The sequence below is a fragment of the Vidua chalybeata genome, chromosome 3 (assembly GCF_026979565.1).
Source record: "Vidua chalybeata isolate OUT-0048 chromosome 3, bVidCha1 merged haplotype, whole genome shotgun sequence".
Classification (NCBI taxonomy): domain Eukaryota; kingdom Metazoa; phylum Chordata; class Aves; order Passeriformes; family Viduidae; genus Vidua; species Vidua chalybeata.
Window position 1 is genome coordinate 101,082,586 of NC_071532.1, and position 23,411 is coordinate 101,105,996.

At 35.4% G+C, this 23,411-nt stretch overlaps 1 protein-coding gene across 2 annotated transcripts in view; it reads right to left on the reverse strand.

Moving 5' to 3' along the window:
• The window catches only part of NBAS (NBAS subunit of NRZ tethering complex), a 159,517-nt gene that overhangs the window by 95,951 nt on the left and 40,155 nt on the right, over positions 1 to 23,411 (reverse strand). For both annotated transcript variants that reach the window (XR_008429863.1, XM_053937943.1), the window contains exons 22-32: positions 20,034 to 20,117; positions 19,454 to 19,607; positions 17,931 to 18,116; positions 16,686 to 16,859; positions 15,593 to 15,726; positions 14,802 to 14,864; positions 13,998 to 14,120; positions 12,411 to 12,513; positions 9,949 to 10,169; positions 7,490 to 7,602; positions 4,888 to 5,001 (exon numbers count right to left, since the gene is read on the reverse strand). Coding sequence is in view for 1 of the 2 variants with exons in the window: in XM_053937943.1 (XP_053793918.1) it covers positions 4,888 to 5,001; positions 7,490 to 7,602; positions 9,949 to 10,169; positions 12,411 to 12,513; positions 13,998 to 14,120; positions 14,802 to 14,864; positions 15,593 to 15,726; positions 16,686 to 16,859; positions 17,931 to 18,116; positions 19,454 to 19,607; positions 20,034 to 20,117 (1,469 nt within the window). In the remaining variant the exon portion in view is untranslated. The remainder of the gene's footprint in view (positions 1 to 4,887; positions 5,002 to 7,489; positions 7,603 to 9,948; positions 10,170 to 12,410; positions 12,514 to 13,997; positions 14,121 to 14,801; positions 14,865 to 15,592; positions 15,727 to 16,685; positions 16,860 to 17,930; positions 18,117 to 19,453; positions 19,608 to 20,033; positions 20,118 to 23,411) is intronic.

The following is a 23,411-nucleotide window of genomic DNA, read 5'->3' on the forward strand; positions in this document are numbered from 1 at the left end:
ACATTTGATGGCATTTTAATAGTAAATTCTCATGAAAGGAAAAGTTTTGAATTCTAAATTGTATCCCTCGCCATTTTGACAGCTATCCATGACTAAAACCAAGATAGTAATGACAGAATTTTTCAAATGGTGACCTGATTATATTATATTAGTAATTCTGCTTCAAGCCTTAATGATAACACCTGACATACAGACCCAAATCAAATTCAGAAACTGAAAAGTAGAAGAGGATAACCTGAATGATTCTGAGGTTATAATAAAAATAACAAGAGAAAAAACCATGAAAGCTCAGAAATAATAGATTTTTTTTTTTCTTGAGAAATAAAGGATATTCAAATACTTTTAAAAAGCTTGGATCCAATCTGGATTAAATAAGGAAAAAACTTATTGAAATACCTTGGGTAAGATGCAAGCTATTTGTGAGTGGATAAAATAACATTATCCTGAATGAAATCATGCCATTAAAACTTAGAAGTCAGATTATATAAACATTGTACTTCAGAAATTCCGTGTTGCCTAGATTTAGGTGATTTAGGAAATTTAGGAGATCAGAAGCCATCTACATTGTCAATCCCAAATGCAAGGAAGTTAATGTTAAGAAAGATGGATTTCAAAAACAAGCTTTAACTAAGGAATCTGAGCAAAGTTTAAAGCTAATAGATTCCCTTATGGATATTAAAATTAAATAAATTTACCACAGAAAGTTGTGATAAAAGAGAATAATGGAAACATTTCTAGAGAGCCTGACAAAGGAAATAATGACCAACACTCAGTAGATCTTTTTGACATACAGTAAGTGTAGAGAAGATGCTCTTGATTTCTAATACAGCTTTTTTTCCTACTTTTCTTTTTTGCACACATCTACTCAAGTAATTGCATAAAGTGAATTCGTCACACCCATTCTTAACAAAGAACACAAATTAAGTGAGGATTGCAAGCTCCCTGAGCATGTGTAGATTTTCTGGCTGTCATGCTGAGCACATTATTCCTCACCCACTTTACCCATCTGTGAAATTAAGATAACAGTTGTGGGCTTACTTTACAGAGGTAGTGACATGAGGCTTAAGTAGAGTTCACTGTAATTAATCAAATACTTTAAAGCAATTAAGAAGCTAGCTGATATATCATTACATAAGCAAGATTTTAACTTTGATAAGTATGAATATAAATTCTATTACTCACTTTCAGTGCTGCTCTCAAAGCAACTGTATTCAGAGTACATAATTCACAAAGCTCCTTAATAATGACTCTGTGCAATGTACCCTTGCATCCACAATAAATGCATTCTTTTAGATTTTAAATTAAAATATGTATGTTCTTAGGATTTTATAGGCTATCTATTACATATAATAAAATACAGCATATGCTTTATCCTCTATATGGACACACACATAAAAAATTTACATAGACGTGGACAGATGCAGCAAGCAGGCCTTCCCAATCAGTAATTATACACGGTGAAGTGGCAGGGGAAGCAAAGTCAGGAAAATACTGAAACAAATTCCTCCACTAAGCAGACAAAACACAAGACAACACTCTACAAAGTGGATTTGGAACAGAAGGGACTATAGCTTCAAATATGCACAACCAATACCAGTAAGTATGTTCCAGAGGACAAAATCAGAACTTCTTAAACAGCAAAGGTGCCTCATAGAGCAAGGTAATTGTGTAAGCAGTGAAAACCAATTAAGGACAAAAATAAAATCTTTCTCCTGGCAGCATTTTATCTAATTCTTCATTAAGTCCATAAAGTTCAATCCTCTTTTTCAAAATCCAGACCCATCCCAAAATACCTCAATAAAACCATTTGCTTTCATCGGAAACTGTTTAGAAACCACGATACCCTTTCCCAGTAGTTTTACACCTGCAAACAAAGACTATCCATACTAGAACTGCAGGGAAGGTTTGCCTTTTCTAATATTAAGTTTAAAATAAAATATACTAATTCAAAAATCTTATAATCTGTATGCAGGATCTGTCCTTTTGTCTGTGAAGTAATTTGTGGAATAATACTAGTGTTTGTTATCACACTTACAACAGGGCTACCAAGTCCTAATATAACTCTTCATTGTATTAAAAACAGTATGAATAATATTAATATTATTATTGTTATTCTGAAACTTAAATTACAAGTTGACAGATACATAAATACCATTTCTACATGTCTTGTTTCAATTTATGTTTTTAATCTCTACCATCAAATTATACAGCACTCCTCATTACAGACTATGATTAAGGCTACACCAGCATTACACTTAAAATCTGTTTTAAAAGGTATAAATAACCAAGTTATTCAAATTCTAAGACTTTTTAAATTTAGGGTAAGGTTACCTATTCTATCATTTATCAGAGGTACACAGAGGACCAAAGAGTAACGCTCTACAGCCTTTCTTAAATAATTTGGAAAAATACTGTATTTACATGCATGCTTTGAAACTATGACAATCGTGTTTCCTTTGTATGCTACTGGGTAATCTTCTGGATACTAGTCAATGGCTAGAGAGTCAGGCACAAAAAATTTGCAGTAACAGTGGTATGCTGTTTACAGCTTCCAAATCAGAAAAACAAGCAAGCAAGAACATTAAAAAAAATACTGAGTTTCTTAAAATGAAATAAATCTGTTTTCAACAGACCATCTCAACAATTAGGTTTAGATAAAATTCACAACTATGGCATTCTCATACCAAATCCATATCTTACTCATAAATGAATGTTCTCTACAGATAACAGCTTTCCAATACAAGCAATGCAACCATTTATCCTTCAGTGACAGTGAAATGGTTTTTAATCACAAAAGCTTAAAACTACATATGTAAAGCAAAATTTGAAAAAAACTCATCACATCCCATACGACACAAAGTCACTACTGAAAATGTTGTCTTGCTGTATTTTCCTTTCAGATAAATAAACATTATTCTATTAGCAAAAGATTACTTTGAAAGTGACCAACTTACTTGTATATTTAGCATAAGAGAAAAATGTCTAAACAGTGAATTCCTTACCAAGACTCACTCTTGAAATGCAATTTTACTACTAAAATTCCCTACTTACCACAGGAACAACCATCAGCATTACTCCCAAAGGTTAACCACTAAAGTCAGAGAGCCCAACACTTGCCAGATGAGTATGTCACCAGTAAAGCAAGGAGTAGTTTTTAAATCATTCACCTGTTTAAAAATTAACAATCTCACACATTCATCTTCTGGTTTTCTCTAGCCTGCTAAGTGCATGGAAGAGAAGAATTGGGGGGCCATTTCATCATCTGGCTTTAAATCTCTCTTAAATCTCTCTTTTCAGTGGTGACTCAGTAGGTGTCACTCTGATTATAACACTAGCACACAGACACTACTGTATCAATGAACTCTATACAAATTCCCTAAAGTTCTCAACATACTATGCAGGGACTGCCATTTTTCAGTCTCTGAAGATGGGTGCCATGAGTTTGATCCCTTTTCAAAGGTATATACCAGGGCACTGGAAATCCTACAGCTAAGGCACTAGGATAACACTACTGGACAAAGCTTTATAGAATCTCTCTGCATATTGGTTTTCCTTCTTTCACACAAATAAAATCACTTGGATTTAAAAAGAAGGTAAAGCAAAAATCAGCAGCATTAGCACGAAGAACCCAGAATATTAAGAAAAATTCACACATTTTAACTTGATGTGCGTGGGACAAAGCAGAAAGGAGAAGGAAAGAGTTGTACAGTAATCTTGTCATATGAACCAATAAGAGAGACTTTTTTTTTCCCCCAAAAGCCTTACAAGCAAAGAAAAAGAAGTCAAGAACAACTGTCACTCAAATTTTTATATGGATTATGTAGATTGGATCCAGCTAACCAACACAGTACCATCCTGTCCCCTCCTCCATCTTTCATGTAGCAGCACTGTGCTGACCAGAGTGAGGACATTTCATGTCACTCCTTTCCTTAGGACCAAGGTATCTTGGGAGGTCAACAGCCTAATTTCCGTACCTCTGTTCTCAACCTCACAAACCGTCTCAAGTATCTCCCTCTCTATTTATAATACTATGCAAAAAATTGCCAGTACTAAGCCTCCTGAAAACGTAAGAAAAAAATCTTAAATGATTTAACAAATAGAGAGGGAGAAAAGAATTAGCCAGGCATGTTTTAGTGACAAAGCTGGAATGCATTGATTTTATATGCCAGGCTGCATAAAATAGAAATATTTTATATTTCTATATTCTATTTCTACATCATAAAAACACAGCAGTATTGTGTTTACACTGCGTTGATTAAGTATTTTTCAAAAATTAAAAAAAAAATCAAAAGGCTACTTTAGGTAGGCTATAAAAAAAAACATTTAAAAATCCCCCTAATATCCTCAGGATTCAATATTTAAAGATGTTCAGCTCCTCAAATGAATACTCAACTTAATGCATTATTTTTAGTGCATAAAGGAGATACATGCAATATAGACTGAAGTCTAACAGCTGAAATTCATGCTTTGCAGATTATTTTCCCCCCTTTATCTTAAATGCAACTGTTATTAAATCAGGCTTCATTATTTACAGAGGTAGTAACAGTCACAGTAATTTCAGTAAATTCACTACCAGTTAACTGTAAAACAAGATATTCTCAGCCACAGCTCCTCCAGTCTGAAATCAGCCTTTACTCCAACTCTAGATCAGACATGGCATTTTTTATTTCAGGTATTAGCAGAACGTAGCAGCTGACCATTTCAGCTGTTTTATAGATGAAATATTCTACTTATGTGAAATGCTTCATTCCTCCCCAATGACTGCTCTTCCAGGTAACTTTTTAGTGGTATCTTTGAATGCATATTCTAATGATCAACTCAAATGTCCTAAAGCATAACATAAATGCTCATTGCACTGCAGTTCAGTGTTTTATTAACACAGCTTACCTGCAACCCTTAGCAGGTTTGCCAGTCCCAGGAGCTTAGCAGACTGTTTATAGTTTGTTGACATCTGAGCCAGACAGTCCTTGATGAGACTGAGTCGATCGGAGCACAAACGCACTGTTGAAAGGAGAACTGGTTTAGAGACTGCACAAATGAACTTGACTGCTGTGTTCCTGCTCAAACAACACAGCACAGAAGGAGTGCTGGGGAATATAAGAATGCAAACACAATGTGAAAACCAGCTCAGAGCTGCTTGCATGCAGATCCTCAATTATACCTATAAAGAGAAAGTTAAAATAACACCACAGGGTATGCAACTCCCATCATTAGCAAGTCAGGCTGTGAAGGGAGCAAAAAGAGGAAAACTGACCTGAATGAAAACTCTTTTTTGTTTCATGTTTTCCCATTCACTCTTTTAAAATGTGTACAATTAACTGATATACCTTCATACAATTTTTCTTAATTATAATTTTTGCAACATCCCGTAAGACTGCTAACATGGGCATTAACTTTTATTTAGAATGTTGCAACTAAGATTTCATTTATTTAGCATGGACAAGATACATCACACAGACTGAAAGAACTGACATTAGCAAATGCTTCAGCTCATTTTAATTTATTTTAAAATTTCCAGAGAAGTGGAAGGAGGGATAGTCTGCAAATCACCAGGTTCTTTCAACCATATCCTGAGCAGCTTATAATTAGTACCGCATTTCAAAAAAAAACTTACCAAGAATTAAACAATTATTTTAACTGCATAATTTAATATCATGAACTGATTTCAGTGCTCTATTTAGCTCGTTAGTGGGTGGCTAACTTCAGGCTGCTGCTCTAAAAGGTAATGCTTTCATACTAAGCAAGTTCTCAGAACAGCATGCAGATATCCCACTTTACACTCAGTAAGAGTGTATGGCTGCATGGGGAGAAACTGCATTAGCGTATCAGGCTTAAAACAGGGTATCAGGCCTCTCAATAAGCAAAGACGTATTAGTATAATGAGCACTATTAATTCTGGAAATTAGACTAAAATGAATACAAATAGAAGAGGAGGAAAGGTCATATTTTTAGTTTCATTTTTAATATTCTATCACAGGCATATATTAGCATACAACAATAATATGGTTTCAGTCACTGATTATTTAAGCAGGAATTTTTAATGCATAAAATAACTAAAAGTAATCTGATACAATACCATGGGTCAAACACTTAAAGACGGACTTGTCTTCACACTTTATTTTAATAAGGAGTCTTCAAACCAGATTTTATAACAATATAGCATAATGGTAGTTCATAAACTTAAACTGTTAAGTTTGCTAAAAATAGAAGTGGGGGAAGATCTACAGAAACGTAGACACAGAACTGCAAATAAAAGTATATTGCTAAAAGACTATTGCTGTGGGAACAGCTGATCCTTAGTGTACTTTCATGACATTCTATCAAAGTAACAGATAATTTAAAGGCTTTCATTAAAACTTGAACACATCATTTTGATCTTATTAGATTAATTTGATTTACATGGAAGATACTGAAGCAAGGATAAGTCAGGATCATTAATGAAATTACATGCATGATTTCACATATTCTAATTAATCTAGATGAGTCGTATTACACATTCTGTTAATGCAGTACTGTATCACTACTTTTTTAAAATTATACCTCCATGTCCACATCAAAAGAAGTTAAAGAAAATACATGCACTTTTTCACAGGCTGAACAAATGGACTGAAAAATAATTTTACTCTAGAAATCAAAAGGACAGCTGATTTCTGACTGCAAGATTTAGAAATCTGACAGTCTCAGTCCAGAAATGTTAAGATTTCTGAATATAACATCTGGAGCATCAATTCACTTGAATAAATACCTGGAAAAAAAGAGAACACCAAAGTAAAGTAACAACAGCTGCTGAGAACATCTACTTCATTTTCCACAAAGAAGAAAGCACCAGAAGTGCTTTTCATAAACCCCAGTATTTCTCTGCATAATGCCAAAAGTAAAACATTATCATCAGCACATCTCATGGATTAGTGCTCGTCTCAGCCAGTTCCATGAGTAAGGTTCATGCAATGTACATAATCATAACTTCTTTCCAACCTTTGTTCAACAACCTTCTGTTCCTCTGGAGTCAGAGCTACAAAAGATTTAGTTTTAAGCATGTCATCAGAAGAAATACCTTGTAAAAGTTCACTGCCACTGTCACTGGGTTTTATATACTTCACAATGAAACAGCCCGGTGGAGACATGAAAATTGCCTCTGCATGAAGTACCTCTCTCCTACCTGTTATTTTAAAGCACACAGGCAAGTGCAGATTATTTGGCAAATAAAAGATGAACTAATTTTCTGTTCCAGTCACCAGGAGTTTCATATACTTAAAAGTCTTGCTAAAAGTCAAAAATCAAAGACACCATATACAAATATCGTTCTCACCTCACAAGCTAAAAAACTCTATTGAATATATAGTTTTTTCTATGTGTCTGTAAACTGCTTGGAGGCAGTATATAGACTCTTTAGTTTAATCATATCACACTTATGTAATAGTAACTATTTCTCATGCATATTTATGCCTGTGATTCAAGTCATCATATAAAGAATAAAATTATGCAGTACCTTGCAGTGGTAATCTTTTCACATCAAATTCTTCCAGGTAGCCCAGAGCACGAATGAGGTCCAACTCCTCCTGAACAGCACTTGGACTGTCTTCAATAAGTTGTAGACAGCACCTAAATAAGAACAAAAGACATTTTTCAGAAGTCTGATGAAATCATTTAAAATTAAACTTGTGGGAGAAGTTAACTGGTGAGTAAAACAAAACAAACAACTACCAGCAGTAATTTACTGTGCTTATGAAATGTCAGAATACTCACTGTTTTTGTAATGCACATGGGAGGTGTTTGACACACTCTCTCTTTTATAGCTGTCTGAATATTTTAACAAATTTCTATTTTTGCATTGCCTTCAACTGGTTGTTATAAGCATATCAACTAAACCTTCCTGAATTTAGATCTGCAATGAATTTATAGATGATGCTGAAGGTGTAAGTACTTAAATACATAATTATTTTGGAAAATATTTCTCCTATCACTATCATGTTTTGGTATTGCCACATAGTAGAAGATAAAAGCAAAACACTGTAAAAAGTTGACTGGAAGTGAAACATTAAGAGTCATTGTCACAAATTCAGTTTCCTCAACTAGGTACAGTAAATAAAACAAAGCTTATTAAAAAACAACAAAAAACCCCACTAAATTCCTCTGAAGACTAATTAATGCATAAAATTATTAAGAGCACATTATTCAAAATATATATTTTTTTAATCATATGAATAGTATATTCTTGTAATAAGATTTTAGATAGTTTTTTTAAAATACAAGCTCCATTCTGGTACAGTGTAGCCATATGTAATTTTACTAATACACATTGAACAAAGAAAATCAACATGCAAAATCATAGAATCATAGAACGGCCACATGTTGGAAGGGACCTTAAACATCATCTAGTTCCAAATCCCCTGCCATGGGCAGGGACACCTCCCACTAGACCAGGTTGCTCAAGAGCCCCATCCAATCCGGCCTTGAACACTTCCAGTGATGGGGCATCCACAACTTCTGGAGACAACCTGTTCCAGTGCCTCACCACCTTCACCGTAAAGATTTTTTTTTAAACATCTAAATTAAACCTAGTCTCCTCCAGCTTGAAACCATTACCCCTTGTCCCACTATATGCCCTTGTAAAAAGTCGTTCTCTGTCTTTCTTGCAGGCTTCCTTCAGGTACTGGAAGGACACCTTTAGGTCATCCCAGAGCCTTCTCTTTTCCAAGCTGAACATCCCCAAATCCCTCAGATTTCCTCACAGGAGATGTGCTTCATCCGTCTGAACTCACTCCAACAGGTCCATGTCCTTCCTGTGCTGGGATCCAGGGCTGGGTGCAGCACCCAGGTGGGGTCTCACCAGAGCAGAGGGGCAGAATCCCCTCCCTCACCTGCTGCCCACGCTGCTTTGGATGCATCTCAGGACACATTTGTCATTCTATGCTGCAAGGGGCACATGGCTGGGTCATGTCCAGCCTCTCACCCACAGCACCCCAGAGTCCTTCTCAGTAGGACTACTCTGGATCTGTTCATCCCCTAGCCTGAAGTGATAGAGGAGGTTGCCCAAACCCAGGTGCAGCACCAGCACTTGGTCTTGTTGAACTTCCATGAGCTTTACGAGCTTCACGTCTTGAGCTTGTCCAGATGGCACCTCACCTCGGTTTTAAATGGCTAAAATCACCATACACATTAGATCAGGAAAGTATTTGATTTGTCCAGTCTGTCATATTTTTTCTCCACTCGTTAATTAAAAATGAACACTTTCAATCAAAAGCAAAATTTTATGTTAGCTAAACATCCCATCTGAACCCATCAGATTTTTCTGGCATATTGACAAATATTTAAGGGTGAAGATTAAAATAGGAGTGGAATAAAGGAGCTACAGATAAGCTGAAATTGTCTGCCCGGGGAAGTGGTGGACTCACCATCCCTGGATGTGTTTAAAAATAGACTGGATGTGGCACTCAGTGACATGGTTTAGGAGATGCGTTAGGGCATGGGTTGGACTCAATGATCTTAAAGGTGTCTTCCACCCTAGTATTCTGTAAATACATTCTACCTAAAGCAACTCATACACAAAGGCTACTAGGAGACCTATACACAATAATCACTCACAGAAAGTGAAGTTAAGTTACCAACTGATTGGTGGTAAATCAGAGGAGGACAAAAACATGTTGCTAAACAGAATAAACACAGGGTCACACATTCATGGCAAGTACTTGAGCTATAAACCATGTATTTTGAAGTATCACCATAAAACCCTAAGAGTTTGTCTGGTCACAGAACCCTTATGCATTAAAAGGGTCTTCAAACTCTTTGCCTTAAAAGCAACACTACTCTGTATTTCCAGAGACTGCTTATGAAAAAGATTCTCAACAGAAGACTGAGGGGGGGGACACACGATACTAGCAAATAAACCTTAATGCTATGACAACATTAAATCAGTTGTGTTTATGTATATGATAGTTGTGTATTTACCTGGCCAATTCCATACAGCTATCAGTCAAACTGGCTGAAGAATTGAAATATTCTCTACCAGCAGCCAAAACCAGTTCAATGCTTCTGGCATAGCTGACGCGGTACTGCGGCTTCCCTTTTGAACTTGGTAGATCCACTGACCAAACACTGCAATGCATCATTTGCCCAGCCAGGTGGATATTGTCTATACTGCTTGAGCATAAGAGACTTTCGGTGAATATCTAAAAGACAGAATAGTAATTTAATAACCTGCAGGAGCAGCAGCTTCAAAAAAGCTTATCTGCATTGTATGGCATTAACCCCTTTGAATACAAGAATGTTTGAAGCCAAAAGAATATATTCAGTCCAAGCAGAAAATCTAACTTCTACCAAGGGAAGTATTTCTACAATGCACTTAAGTAAAGCTAAAATTAACTAGTAGCTAGTTTCTATTTAGTGGAAGTTAAAAAAAAAGCATATTAACTGTCTTTTTACAGTATGACTTAAGACACCAAAATATACCTACATTCTGAGGTGTTAGTACGATGTAAGAATCTGAAAGGCTAGTTCAGTATTAAGACCTTAAAACCAACAACGTAAGAGAAGAAATTTTGTATTCCTAAAGTAACTAAAAATATTTAGAACTGAGTACATAAGATGTTCTTTAAATTTCAATCAAGACTTTCTTCAAAGAATGCAAACTCATAAAATGCTGCACCTGCCACAAAACATCTGATTTATTTCAAGGTAGAAATTTTGCCAAATTTAAGACACTCAATCTCAATTCCTTAAAAAAGTATTTTGCTTTTTTCTTGAGTACAGTTATATTGCGCTAATGAAAAGGAACATTAAAAATTTAATCATTACAGAAATATCACAGCTGCAACAATATGGCATTTATCAAAGGTTTAAAAGTTCATAACAAATTCAAAAGGATCAATGAATCACAGAAGACCCAAGGTTGTAAGGGATCTCAAAAGATCATCTGGTCCAACCTTTCATGGGAAAGAGAGCATAAATGAGATTGAGATTATTTATTTCATACTTTATTTCAAGATACTTCTTTTCTAGGAAGAACCTCCCCAAACCATCTCATGCTCTGGAAAGGAAAATAGTTCAGGGCTTCTTAAAGAACATCTCAAAAGCGATCTTCCATTTCGCAACATGTCAACCCTCAAGGAACAGCAAGAGATACAAAGTATCACAGCTGACCCTTCCTCCTCAAAGACCACACCTCTCTCAAAATTTATGAAGTCAAGAGCACAAAATTCACTATGCATGGAACAAGAAGAGAGTAAGCATCATGCTAAAAAATACACAGGATTGCAAATTCTTACTGTCTCATCAATTTATCAATTTTGAAGTTATCAAAGTATAATTGCATATGACAGCACTACATTTCAAAGCATTTTCAGCACTCCTACATAATTTTTTCCAAAACCCTTTGTTGTGTTTGTTTTTAACCATGTGTTTCAGAGTTAAAAAAAATGTTAACAGAAAACTTACATTAAGATCTGAATAAAGCAAATACGTTATTTGCAGAGTGCTCTAGTACTACAATTTCTTAACATGCACTTGAAAAAAATTTCAAGTACGCTAAGTTGTATCCTACCACAAAACCATGATTATTAAACATGTTGCAGTTTTTCTAGCTGTACAACTAAAGAAAAAGTGTTTTTTCTTATATAGAAGTTGAATAGCATTGTCTTTTTCCTCCTTCGTTTTTTAATAATTTGCTTTTAAAACTTCTCCTAAGAGCTAATCAGAGGGGTAGACAAAAGCAATCACTTCTATAAACTGCAATAAAACCTGCTTCTGTATAGATATAAACACTAATTGTAAGTGACATACTAATGCATCTGTAATAAAGTGCAGTACACGGAAGTGAAAGTGAAAATAAACAATATATGTCACAGCAAATTCTACATCTGTCGAACAGCTGTCTTTTGCAAATACTAATGACAGGAGTTTGGATTTTATGCACATGCAAGGGTTTTTACCTTCATTCAAATTAGATTTCTCATCTCACATAATTTTACTTCAATTGCAAGCAGCAGAAAGTCCATAATCCTATAATGATCTTGGATATCATCAAATATCCTCAAAATATCATCAAACCAGAAATCTATGTTTAAGAAATGCTTGAGTGACAATAACATTTTATTTTCATGAGTCTGGAGTGTTTACTGCTAAACACATTTGTACAAAGAATTACAGGCTATGTAAGAAAATCTCACTAAGTTGACTCAATTTCTAAAAAGTTGAATTTTAATAAAAGATATACACAGTATTTACTAGAGGAGCTCTAGATAAAATTAATAAGTACCAGAAATTTTTTACTTAAATAAAATATTCTGAAAAAAAAGGCAGTAGATAAACATGTAACAACATAGAAAAATGTATTTACACCTGTGAACAACAATATGAAATAAGAATGTGTAGCTTACTTGGGACATAAGTCAGTAAGGAGACATAAAACTCACCTCATAGCAAGTATCTGAACGTAAGCACCTATACACTTTCTGCTGCATATCCAACATATCCTGGAGCAATTCCTTCCACTGCGTCTCACCAACGGACGGTTGCCTACAAACATTTTTTAAAATTAAATACTCTCTTCCCCAACAATTTTGAAGAAAAGCAATAGATTTCCACCACCAAAAATATAAGTTTTCTCAAACTTTATTTCAATATTTAATTAGAGTTTTAACCAAAAGTGATTCAAAGACAGAAGGCTTTTAACATTAATTAATATTAAAACAGTGTCTGTGGGATAAAATGGTTTGAAAACAGTGCAGTAGCCAAAGTTCTTTTTTTGTTTTCTGTGGGATAAGACAGGGATTTAAGCAATCTTTCTGAAGATCCCCCAAGTAGGTTTTGATAATGTTCCACAATGTATCAGGAAGTTGGAAGTGCTATCTTCCTGCTGATCTGGGAACTGCAGGGCAAAACCAAGTCTGTAACAGCAACTGAGGATAATTAAACTGCTGTTCATTGTAGGCAATCTCAAAGGACTAATCAATGGCATGCAACCACAGGAGAATAAAGCTGCAACTTGCTTTTGTTTCTTAAAACTGAGTGCTATTCAGATTCTTGACCCTCTGGATCTATGGATCTCTGTTTATCCACAAAGCTTCAACTTCTTATGCTCTACCAAAAGTTTCACTAGTAAAAACACTATGTATGTTTCTTGACATTATCTTGAGCCTTTCAGATTAAAAAAAGACCTTTTTAAATTGCATGAGCTAGTTCCAGCTAATAGTGATTTTTTCATGTGGCATTAGCTTTTACTTTAGCAAAACAAAAGGTCTCCAACAGGAGTGGGAAAAATCAACATTTTTCCTACAGAGGCATTGTCTTGATTTTCTAAAGAGAGGTTTCTAAAAGTCTTAAAAAGCTTTAAGACTACTAAAAATATAAATACCACTGTACCATCACAGATAAACTGTTGTGCATATTTGCTTTAAATAAGAAAGACAAATCACCCACAGTTACAGCTGGTTTTCCCACAATTCAAAATTTTTATCTGCTTATACCAAGAGCCATTTAATAATTCATATGCAGTTGAAAGATGAGTTAAATGAAAGATGAGTTAAACTAGAAAAATTGAAAAATTATACTGGGAAAATATTCAACTGGTAGAATCAATACCTAAAAATCAATAAATTACCCTATTACAAAGATTCCAAGAAAACTTGCCAAAATAACCAAAGAATTATTTTACAAATCCTACACTGTCAATAAAATTAAATAGGTCTTAAAGGATCTTTTTTACAATATGTTAACTTTCACAGTTCATCATCCTGCCATATTTTGCAGCCAGTATGCATTTTAAGCTTGTTTACTTGAACATCAACATACTAAAGCAGGTCTGAAGGCAGGCAGAGATTTTTGACTGGGGAGAATGCAGCCAAAACACTAATCACGTTAATCATCAGTTCAATAAAAGTGTTTATGTACACTGTCTGCAGGGTGACCACCTCAGTTCCCTACTGCCACAAAGCAGGCAGGCAGGCTGTGTTACCTCACTGCCCTTCCCCTCTTCTCCCCACTCCCCTTGGAATACTAACTTGCGACCTGTGTGCCTGGTCAGCCTGACCATCAGCTTCCGAGCCTCCTCCGCACTGTCCTTGGTGTCCTTCACAAAGGAAACCGGCTTCTGCAGGCCGTGCTTCTCCAGCAGCTCCGCCACACTGCAACACAGCCAGCCTGTCAGAGCCCTGCACAGCTGTGCAGCTACTGCTGCAGCAGCAGGACTCTGAAATCTCTCTCAAAATATGCACTGCAAATGCAAACAGTCTCCAGAAAATTTCTTACATTATATATTAGCCAGAGTAACATTACCTACATTTTTTAAAATATATGTACATTAATAATACTGTAGGGTAAACACATACCACCAATACTTGATGACATACCTTCACAGTTTTAGTCTTTAATCACTCAAAGCATTATAGAGTATCAAGATCAAAACAAACTCCTCAGGTTAACCCTCCTTGCCTCCTCCTTGCCAAAAAAACCCATCAAAAATAAAACAAGTAAAAAAAAATCCCCAACCAAACAAATAAAAAAATATCCCCAAGAAAGCCCCCCTCAAAAAAAAAAAAAAAAAAAAAAAAAAAAAAAAACCAGAAAAAACAAAACATAACCCATAAACTTCTATTCCAAGAAAAATATCTCTAGAGATTTATAATAGTCAAATAGATAAAACCATTCAAAATTTCTATGTTCTGAATATAAAAAACATACAGAAAATCTTGTTGACAGCATTAAAAAAAGAGAAATATTTTTGCTGGTTTCTTATAATAAAGAGCTCTTGGCTATGTCTAGTGATTTCTGTGAGATACAGTATTTATTTTAGAAAAATTAAATACCTAAGAATTTGTTCCAGTTCATCTACTTCATCATGAAGAGTGTTAGTTTTATCTGTTTCAGGCCTGCAATGATATCACACAATTAAATATATACATACATGCATACTCCTTATAATTTCCTCTTGTAATTCATATTACAGAGATATGAAGATAAGCAGTCTGACACACTCCTTGATTAAAATCAAATATATGTTTACTTGCAAATATTAAAACTGTTGGGCTTCTTGCTGTAAAGACAATTAAAATTTAGAGGGTCCCTCAGTCTCCCAGGAGCAAAGGTCTTCCTTCTTCCTTAGACTTTTCTCCTTCCTTCATGTAAAAGATACTGGAAGAATAGTTTGCACCTCACAGATCACAGGAAATCTCCTCTTCAAGCTTTCACTTTCTTGAGCATTACTTGTCCCTCAATAGGCTTTTCTATTTTCCCTCTCTCACGGGGACATATTGCTGCTTTTAAGTTAAGTGCAAGATGCCACTATCGTAACAAAACCAGTAAGACAGCCCTAACACTTGGTCTCAATTCATCAGACTGTAAAAGTCTAAGAAACAGTACAGAAGCCTTGGTCTAGGCTGCTACTTTAACTCTTGTTTTGCTGCATTAACTGGTAGAATATGTACACAGCAGAAGCATATAGATAAATACATTACAGTCATGGCAGCTCAGAGGTGAATAAAATATTCCAGTAACTCTGTCCACCCTTTAGTAACTTAACAACATTTTTAAAGCATTAATTCACAACTACATTTAATATTTCTAAAATATTTACAAACAACTAACTGAAAATGTTTACCCATATCCTCTTTGTGGAAGGCATTCCAAAATATCATAACAGAGAGAGAGCTGGTCATCTCGCTCACAGCTATAAATACACTCCAACGCTGTAATCATAAGCTGGTCCTGATCAGGAATAATTTTTGGCTGACACTAACAAGAAAAGAAAGTAAACTGGTTTTTATTTCTTGCTTCTAATTCAACAGTTAATTTTCTTTTAAATATAAAAATATGTGTACTCCAAGTAAATAAATTGTCTTCAGGTGCAATTAGAATGTCTCTTGCTAATAACCTGGTAAAATCACAACCAGAAACTTATCTTGGCTAGTTTTCTGCAGTGCAGACACTTGAAAGAACAGGGGTATGCCATTATATGCTTTCTGAATTTGAGAAGTGGAAAAAGTGCAGGACAGGGGAAGGCAACTGCTGCAAACATTTGTCAGACTTACTTAATATGTACAACAGTACCAACATACATAAAAGAGCTGTGGTTGTGCTTTGCTGCTTGATTTCTGTCCATACACTCTGAACATTCAATAACATGCAAATATGTGCCTGTGTGCTCTGGAATAATTATTTAAGCCAAAGAAGCAGCATGAAACACTCACACAGAAGGCAACTTCAACCCTTACTCATTGAACTCTCACCTCAATTCTAATGGCCCCCACTTTATTCTTTACATTTGCTGTGGAAGGCAGGAGAGGGGGAAGTAACTTAAAATCTACTCCTAGTAAAATTCCTCAAGAAAAAAAGTGAGATCATTAAACTCTTTCATATCCACTTTTTATAAAGGAAATATGCCACAAATTTACTTTAAACAGGTAATGAAATTATTTAGAAGAAGAATCCATTCAATAATTTTTATTCTACTAGGCTAGAATAATTATTACATTCGTTTGACAGCCTCATCAAGGACAGTTTAGCTGCATTATAATTTATGGTAAAACACTTTTAAATTAATGTTTTCTAAAACATAACATATCCTGGGTCCAAGAAAACTGGAAAGATTAGAAGGATGATCTGACTTAGACAAACTAACTATTTCCGAATTCATCTCTTCAGGACAAGAATTTCCAAAGAAACCAGCAGAATCAACAGAGCTCTTTACTTACATCAGGTTTTGAATTCTGAAATATCTTCAGAGGTAGAGTCAAGTCTTCCTTTGCCAATGTTACTAAGTATTCTTTAAAAAGGGCGTTTGCTAGACCAGGGGACTGGTTTTCACAGCGGTGGAGAAAAGGGATCATCCACTGATAAACATTCTTCACATATTTTTCATCTGAGGACTGGAAAGCACACAGAGTTACAGAGAGGAAATATAAGAACAGGTCCAAAACTAGGAAAAGCAAAAAACAAAGGGAACCTTTTTTGATCAATGCAACTGAAACAGTTATCTTCACCTATCACAAAGAGATCACTACATCATGAAGCACTGAAACAATCTGCTACCCAATGGCTTGGGGAAACTGAGCAGAACAGAAAGAAAGCCCATTATGTGAGGAAAGCCTGTCTTCCTCCTGCAGTTTCAGAATGAGTGAAAGACCATGCAAGCATGACAGAGTAGCATTGCTTTCAGTAATTCAGCAATAATGCAAGATAGAAAAACAAGTGATGAGTGGCTACATAAATCCAAAACCAAAACAAACAAACAAAAAAAGACCAACCCAAACCCACCTCCCCCCAAAAAAAACACAGCTAAACAATTATATTTAATTTCTGAGTATTTTCCTATTTTCCTCTGCTGCTTATGTGCTCTTCAACTGAATTTCAGATCCTTGTTCCATCTCTAGCTATTTTTCAACCCTTGCAAGAGGTCATTTGCTACACTGAAATTCCATGCTCAAGCACAGTACAAAGACAAAAACATACATCTGGTGCATAGGCAAATATAAAAATTGCTTGACAATATTTAAAGACACCGAAAAACATCCAAGAAAAACACTGAATGTTGTTATATCTGCAGCATCATTAAGAGCTAAACTGAAGATCCTCTAAAAAAAGGCCAATGAAAAGGGAATTCACAGCTTTCAAAGTAAGATTTATTAACATTGAGTCCTCAGCCAGGGATAAAGCAGGTCTTTGAGAAAATTGAGCAAATTTAGCTTTTGTTAGAAAGAAAAAGAAATAAACCCTACCACAAAAAAAAAAAAAACAAAAAAAACAAACAAACAAACAAAAAAAAAAAAAAAAAAAAAAAAAAAAAAACACACAAAAATAACCAGTGAAAATGCAGAATTTTTGTTGAATTAAAGATGGAGGTTCACCAGAAAAATAAGTGTCTTTATATACATAGCATCCAGGGTAATCTGAGTTACTGTATTTCAAGCTATATTTACTGATATATTCAAAATACTTACATTCTTCATCAAAAGTCTCAGCTTCTCAATGTCTTTCATCTCTAGAAGTTCCTTCAAAGTCAAAGTCCGATCATCATCAGTCTCATAAACCACTGTCTCAAGAGTGATCAGATTGTCACAAAGCACCTGCAGACCAGGAATGTTCCTCTCCATGCCAAGACGAACAAGGGACAGAGCACAGTCAACCTGAAAAATAATTTTAAAAACACTGCTGTACAACTGTTTGCCAAACACCATCTTCAATCTGAGTCCTGTCTGAGCACCTATTTTATTCCCCTGTTGCTTAACAGGCAATTTGAAGTTCCTAGAAGTCTTTGTGGACTTCATAGTCCTAAATGGATTGCTCTTCTCAGCTTTATGAAGACCACATAAAATGCTTAATCTTAGGGGATGATACTGTTACATGCTTTTAACCAAGATGCATCATATAGATGCATGTATATTAGAATATTAGTCGTTCTGGAGATCACACACAGCTCATCTCAGTATATGGAATATGAAGGATTGCTTTAAACTAAGACAATCAGGTAACTAACATGCAATATGACTTTTCTAGCTGACCATGATTTAATAATTTTAATTGTTGCATTTTACATCACAAAAACCAGTAACAGTCTTTCTCCAGTGACTGAAACTACTGTTACATGAAAGGTTCTATTTTGATTTCAAAGAACACAATACTGCCTGTAAATATTCAGCAAGGCAGACATAAGTCTTGAAGAGACTGCAACTGATTTATATGTTATATTATTTAATTGATCATTGGAAGTTGCTTTTATTTCGATACCTACTGATTGGTTAAGATCAGAAGCAACTATGTTTAAAAAGAGCCCTGGTGGAGTCAAACTTGCAGAAACTCACTCATCAGAACTAACTATAGTGATACATCCAGTCACCCTCCTTTTCATGCAGCTAAATTGGCTTGAGAAGCATTAAAATACCAGAGCACATGAGTGATGAGCTCTGTTCTTATGTGCAATAGAGCTTCAAACACTTTTAATATATAAAGAAAATCAAGCAGAAATAAACTGCATGGTAGTCCCACAGACACACAATAAAGCTGCCAGGAAGAAGCCATGACAGGACCATTTACTGACATGGCAGTGACACGTGTGACAGGCACATATCAATATACGTAACACAGCAGCATGTGACAGGTCATAAAACACGTTCGCAACATGCTGCACACAACTTTCCCTCCCTTAGTTACAAACATAAAATGCAATGGTAAACACTTCTCTTGGATTACAAAAGACCTACTGTCTGCTATGGTAAATCAAATGAAACAGAACCTAGTGGCTTCCTTATTCATTTCTATGGATTAATTATTTGGCTGAGTAAACTTTAGAGCAAGCCTAAGTACAATGCAGAAGAAAAAACAAGTACTTCAAAAGCCATAATGAAGTTGAGACAGAGTGTACATTACTGAGGGAAAAGTATCCTATTAATATGCATTAAGACTGTTAAGGATTCTGTTGAAGAAGGCTGTTCAGCCACCATCATTTCCTCACTGCTATTCTCACCTGCATTGCATATTCTTCAATTTCTTGTGCTCTGCTCAAATACCAATCAGTGACAAGGTCTACAGAAAGGTCAGTAGTCCTGTACTTCAGCAACTCAGGTTGTTTTTCATACAGAAACTGGCCTTCATCTTGCAAAGTGGGTTCAATAATCATCCTTTGAAAAAAATAAGTATATGTTTAAGTATATATTTGTTTACCTATATTTTTTTAACATCAGCCTTCTTCCTAAAACTTCTGAAAGAAAATTATACAATCAACCTACCACAGTGAGTGTCAGTTTTTGTCAGCAAAGGAACTACTGAGAGATTTTGAAGAGGAGATAGAGCAAGAAAGAAAGAATCCTTTCTACTGAACTAGTAAGAGATTTCAAACATGTGACAGATCATGAAAGAAAGAACGCTCTCTACTGAAGATCCAGGTTTGCATAACCTCTGATTTCCATTTGGCTCAGTCAGTCTCCCTTAGAAAGCTGAGAACACAAGTTAGTGTGTACAAAAATAGTGAGTCTTACTGGGTCCATTCCCACATTTTAAGAATTTGTAAATAAATTCTTTATACTTTTGATTTTGTATCTACTTACCTGCATTCTTGTTTTTCACACCAGTCTTCTTCACGATGTTTCTGCTCATTCCAAGGAAGAATTTCCAATGTCCCCTTCTTGTAGCTGGTATGACAAAAAAGAGAAACTTTACATAACTTTATGTACTTTTAATCTGGTATGGCAACTGAATTAATGGAATACAAAGCATACAAAAATATTTCAGTGAATTCATAATAACCATGTCAGTCAATTACAGTATCAATTATTTAAGATTCATTATTTCTTAGGGCAGCTTAACAAGTATGGTTTTGCCTGTATGTTATCCATACAAACCCACATTCTACCTATACCATTAAAGAGCAAATAAAAAAGACTAATAAATTTTCTTACTGACCATGTTTTTAACAAAGGAAAAAACTCATTATATATTTTCAGAGTTTTTACCATTTCACACTAAGTATTCTGACTTCATATGCTGTCACAAACAACTGAAAAGAGTAAAAACCTATGGTATTCACAACTTGAAAAAAAAAAACAAATGTTCAAATTTTAGCACAAAACCTCATACTGAGACTACATATGCCCTGCTGTGCTGACTTTCTCAAGTTTAATGTGAGTTTCTGACTACAAACTTCTACAGTGAAACATCCTCTAAATACTGAGGTTGAAGAAAACAAAAACCTGTTTAAGATGCAGGTTAAGAACATTATGGATTTTTACTAGAATGATTAGTTATGGCTTGGTATAGAAGGCTAGCTGCTTATGCAGCATAAAACACTAGAAAACCATGTCAAGCTATGCAGAACATAAACCAGTGGGGTTTATGAAGAGAAGAACTTCACAGGTTCTGGCACTTGTAGAACTAAGAAACAAACCATGTACACCATGTACAAAGTAGAGACATTAGAGGCGCAGCATACCGAAACAATAAGCTATTTTAAATTTAATTCACTTTCTCCTGACCCTGAAAATAAACAGCAACAGCTATACTATAAAGACAATCCTGATTTATAAACTAACAAATGACACAATCTTCACATCCCTTGAAGAGCAGCACTATAACTCAGTAGCTTAAAAAAACCAGAACTCCAACCAACAAATCAATTTCACAATATAGTAAGAATTGAAACAAAAAGCTAAAAATAAGTAACTCGATCTCATTTAGCAATAGCCATTAAACTCACTGAACAAAGCAAGGCATGGCCATGAACTGCCCTGCCCCATACACATACATATATCACCCAGAACCCTGGTCACTCTTTTCTTTCCCTCCTCTGTGCATCAGCAAGCAATACTTTGTGTTTTAAAACAATCATTCCAATCCTCCAAATTATACATACTGTAATAATCCAACAGTGAAATGGTAGAGACAGGTCTGCAGATTAAAGAAGTCAAACAAATGAAGGGGTGAGGATGGAAAACTGCTACTTCCTGTGTCAGAGCTCTAGCAACACCTGCTTTCAATCCTAGTTCACCTGAACAAGACACTCTATGGCTGTCTTTATAATTATGCACCATGTAGCAACATCATTAAAAATAATTAATAAAGAAATCTCCAAACTAACATTTGTGGTATAAACAGGAATAAAGCCACTTTCTTATTTTTGAAAAATTCATCATCAGCCCATACATTTTGGGGATAATGGGTGCTGTAGTTGTTTAAATCTTAAACATAATTTATGAATAATTTAATGCTTAAAACTGACTTCATAAACTAAATTAATATAGTCATATTTCAAATGTCGTGCATGAGAATGTTATTATGGAAGTCCCAGTTTGTAATGAAAAAATTATCTTTATCAGCTGAAATGTCAGAGACCAGAAAAGCCAAACTGTGATTAATACTGTCTTCCAAAATATAAAATCAAGACAGTACAAGCAGGACTTGATATTTCAATGATAATGCTCTCTCGTTCTGTGTTCTATTTAACAGAAAAGAAAGCGGAACAAAATTTATCTACGACAATTTCATCTCTTAGCAAATTTTTCCCGTTCATTTCACAGTAGGCTTAAGAAGGCATTTTAAGGGGATGTTGTTTGGTTGGTTATTTTGTTTGGGGAAGCAGGGGGTGTGAATGCAGGGAAAGAGTGGGGGTAAAATTAAAGAAAAGTGGAAAGTTGTAGACACAGCTATAACAAGCTGTAACAGCATGGAAATTATAGAGGAAAATGCAGTTGCTCCTCCCTGCATGGAATGAGGTCAATGTGCCGATTTCCCCCACACAATACGTGCCATGGGGGCCTAAATGAAGGGTGGAGCAGAGTGAAGACACCATGGCCAGGCTTTGTTGAAATCCTTGCAGAGGAGAGAATTCAGCAGTACTTTTAGCTGGTAAATCACAGAGCAGCTAAAACCTAAAGGAGATTAAGGAAGATGTCTTGCTGTTGAATCAACCATGCAAAAACACTCTGGACTGGTGCATATTCCCATCCCAACGTTATACATACCAAATGAGTATCTCGAGCTAACTTTTGTTAGGGAGTAGAGCTTGCTACATTTAGTAATACATATTGCTTTGCATACATTTTTACAGTCAGATACTATCACCAGCAATCCTTGAACCTTAACCTGTCACAATTTTATTAATAAAGAGTGGAATTCCGTAAACTGTAAGCCTGAGTCCTTCAAGGAGACTGGCAGCCACAGGCAGCAGGGAACTCACTTGAATAAAGGTGTGCAGATGCAGGAGGGGTCTCTGCTTGGTGCAGAATTGCCCTCTGACCTAGCACCCCTCCATGAAGAGTCCCCATAATGGGACACTGACAGACTGGTCTGGCATGAGGGTCTCAGACTAATCGAACATGAAGGGTTTGAGGAGACCCTGTTTTCAAGTGACAAGGGGCTTGTTTGGTTTTTCAGCTGGTTGGTTGGATTTGGGGTTTTTTGTTGATGTTGTTCTTTTGGGAGGAATTAGGTGGGGGCTTTTTAATACTAACACACTTTCTTAATGGGAAAAAAAAAGGTGCTCTTATACAGCAAAGGACAGACAAGGGTTTCATTTCACCAGCTGTTTCAAATGTCTGCAAAACTGTAGCAGAACTACTATGACAGAATAACATTAAGAGAAGATTTTCAGGTAACAACTCCAATTTCACATTACAGATAGCTTTTTCCTCCAACATTAGCTCACATACTAATGTCTTAACTATTTATTCTGTCTCCAAAATTTGTAATACACTTTGTTAAAATTATTTGATGTAGTCAAGTCCTATAGGCTCATGTGAGATTATTTCTTTATTAATAAAGCAATAAATAATAATTGCTTTTTTATAAACTACAGGGGCAAGGAGATATTCAGCTGTTGGCAAGGACCAGCTGGCAATGGAAGCTCTAAAAGCAGCCTGAGGGCCTAAGCAGTTTCAGAGGCTGAAGAATCAGAAAGAAAAGAACATGCACTAGATCCTGCCCTTCCCTTG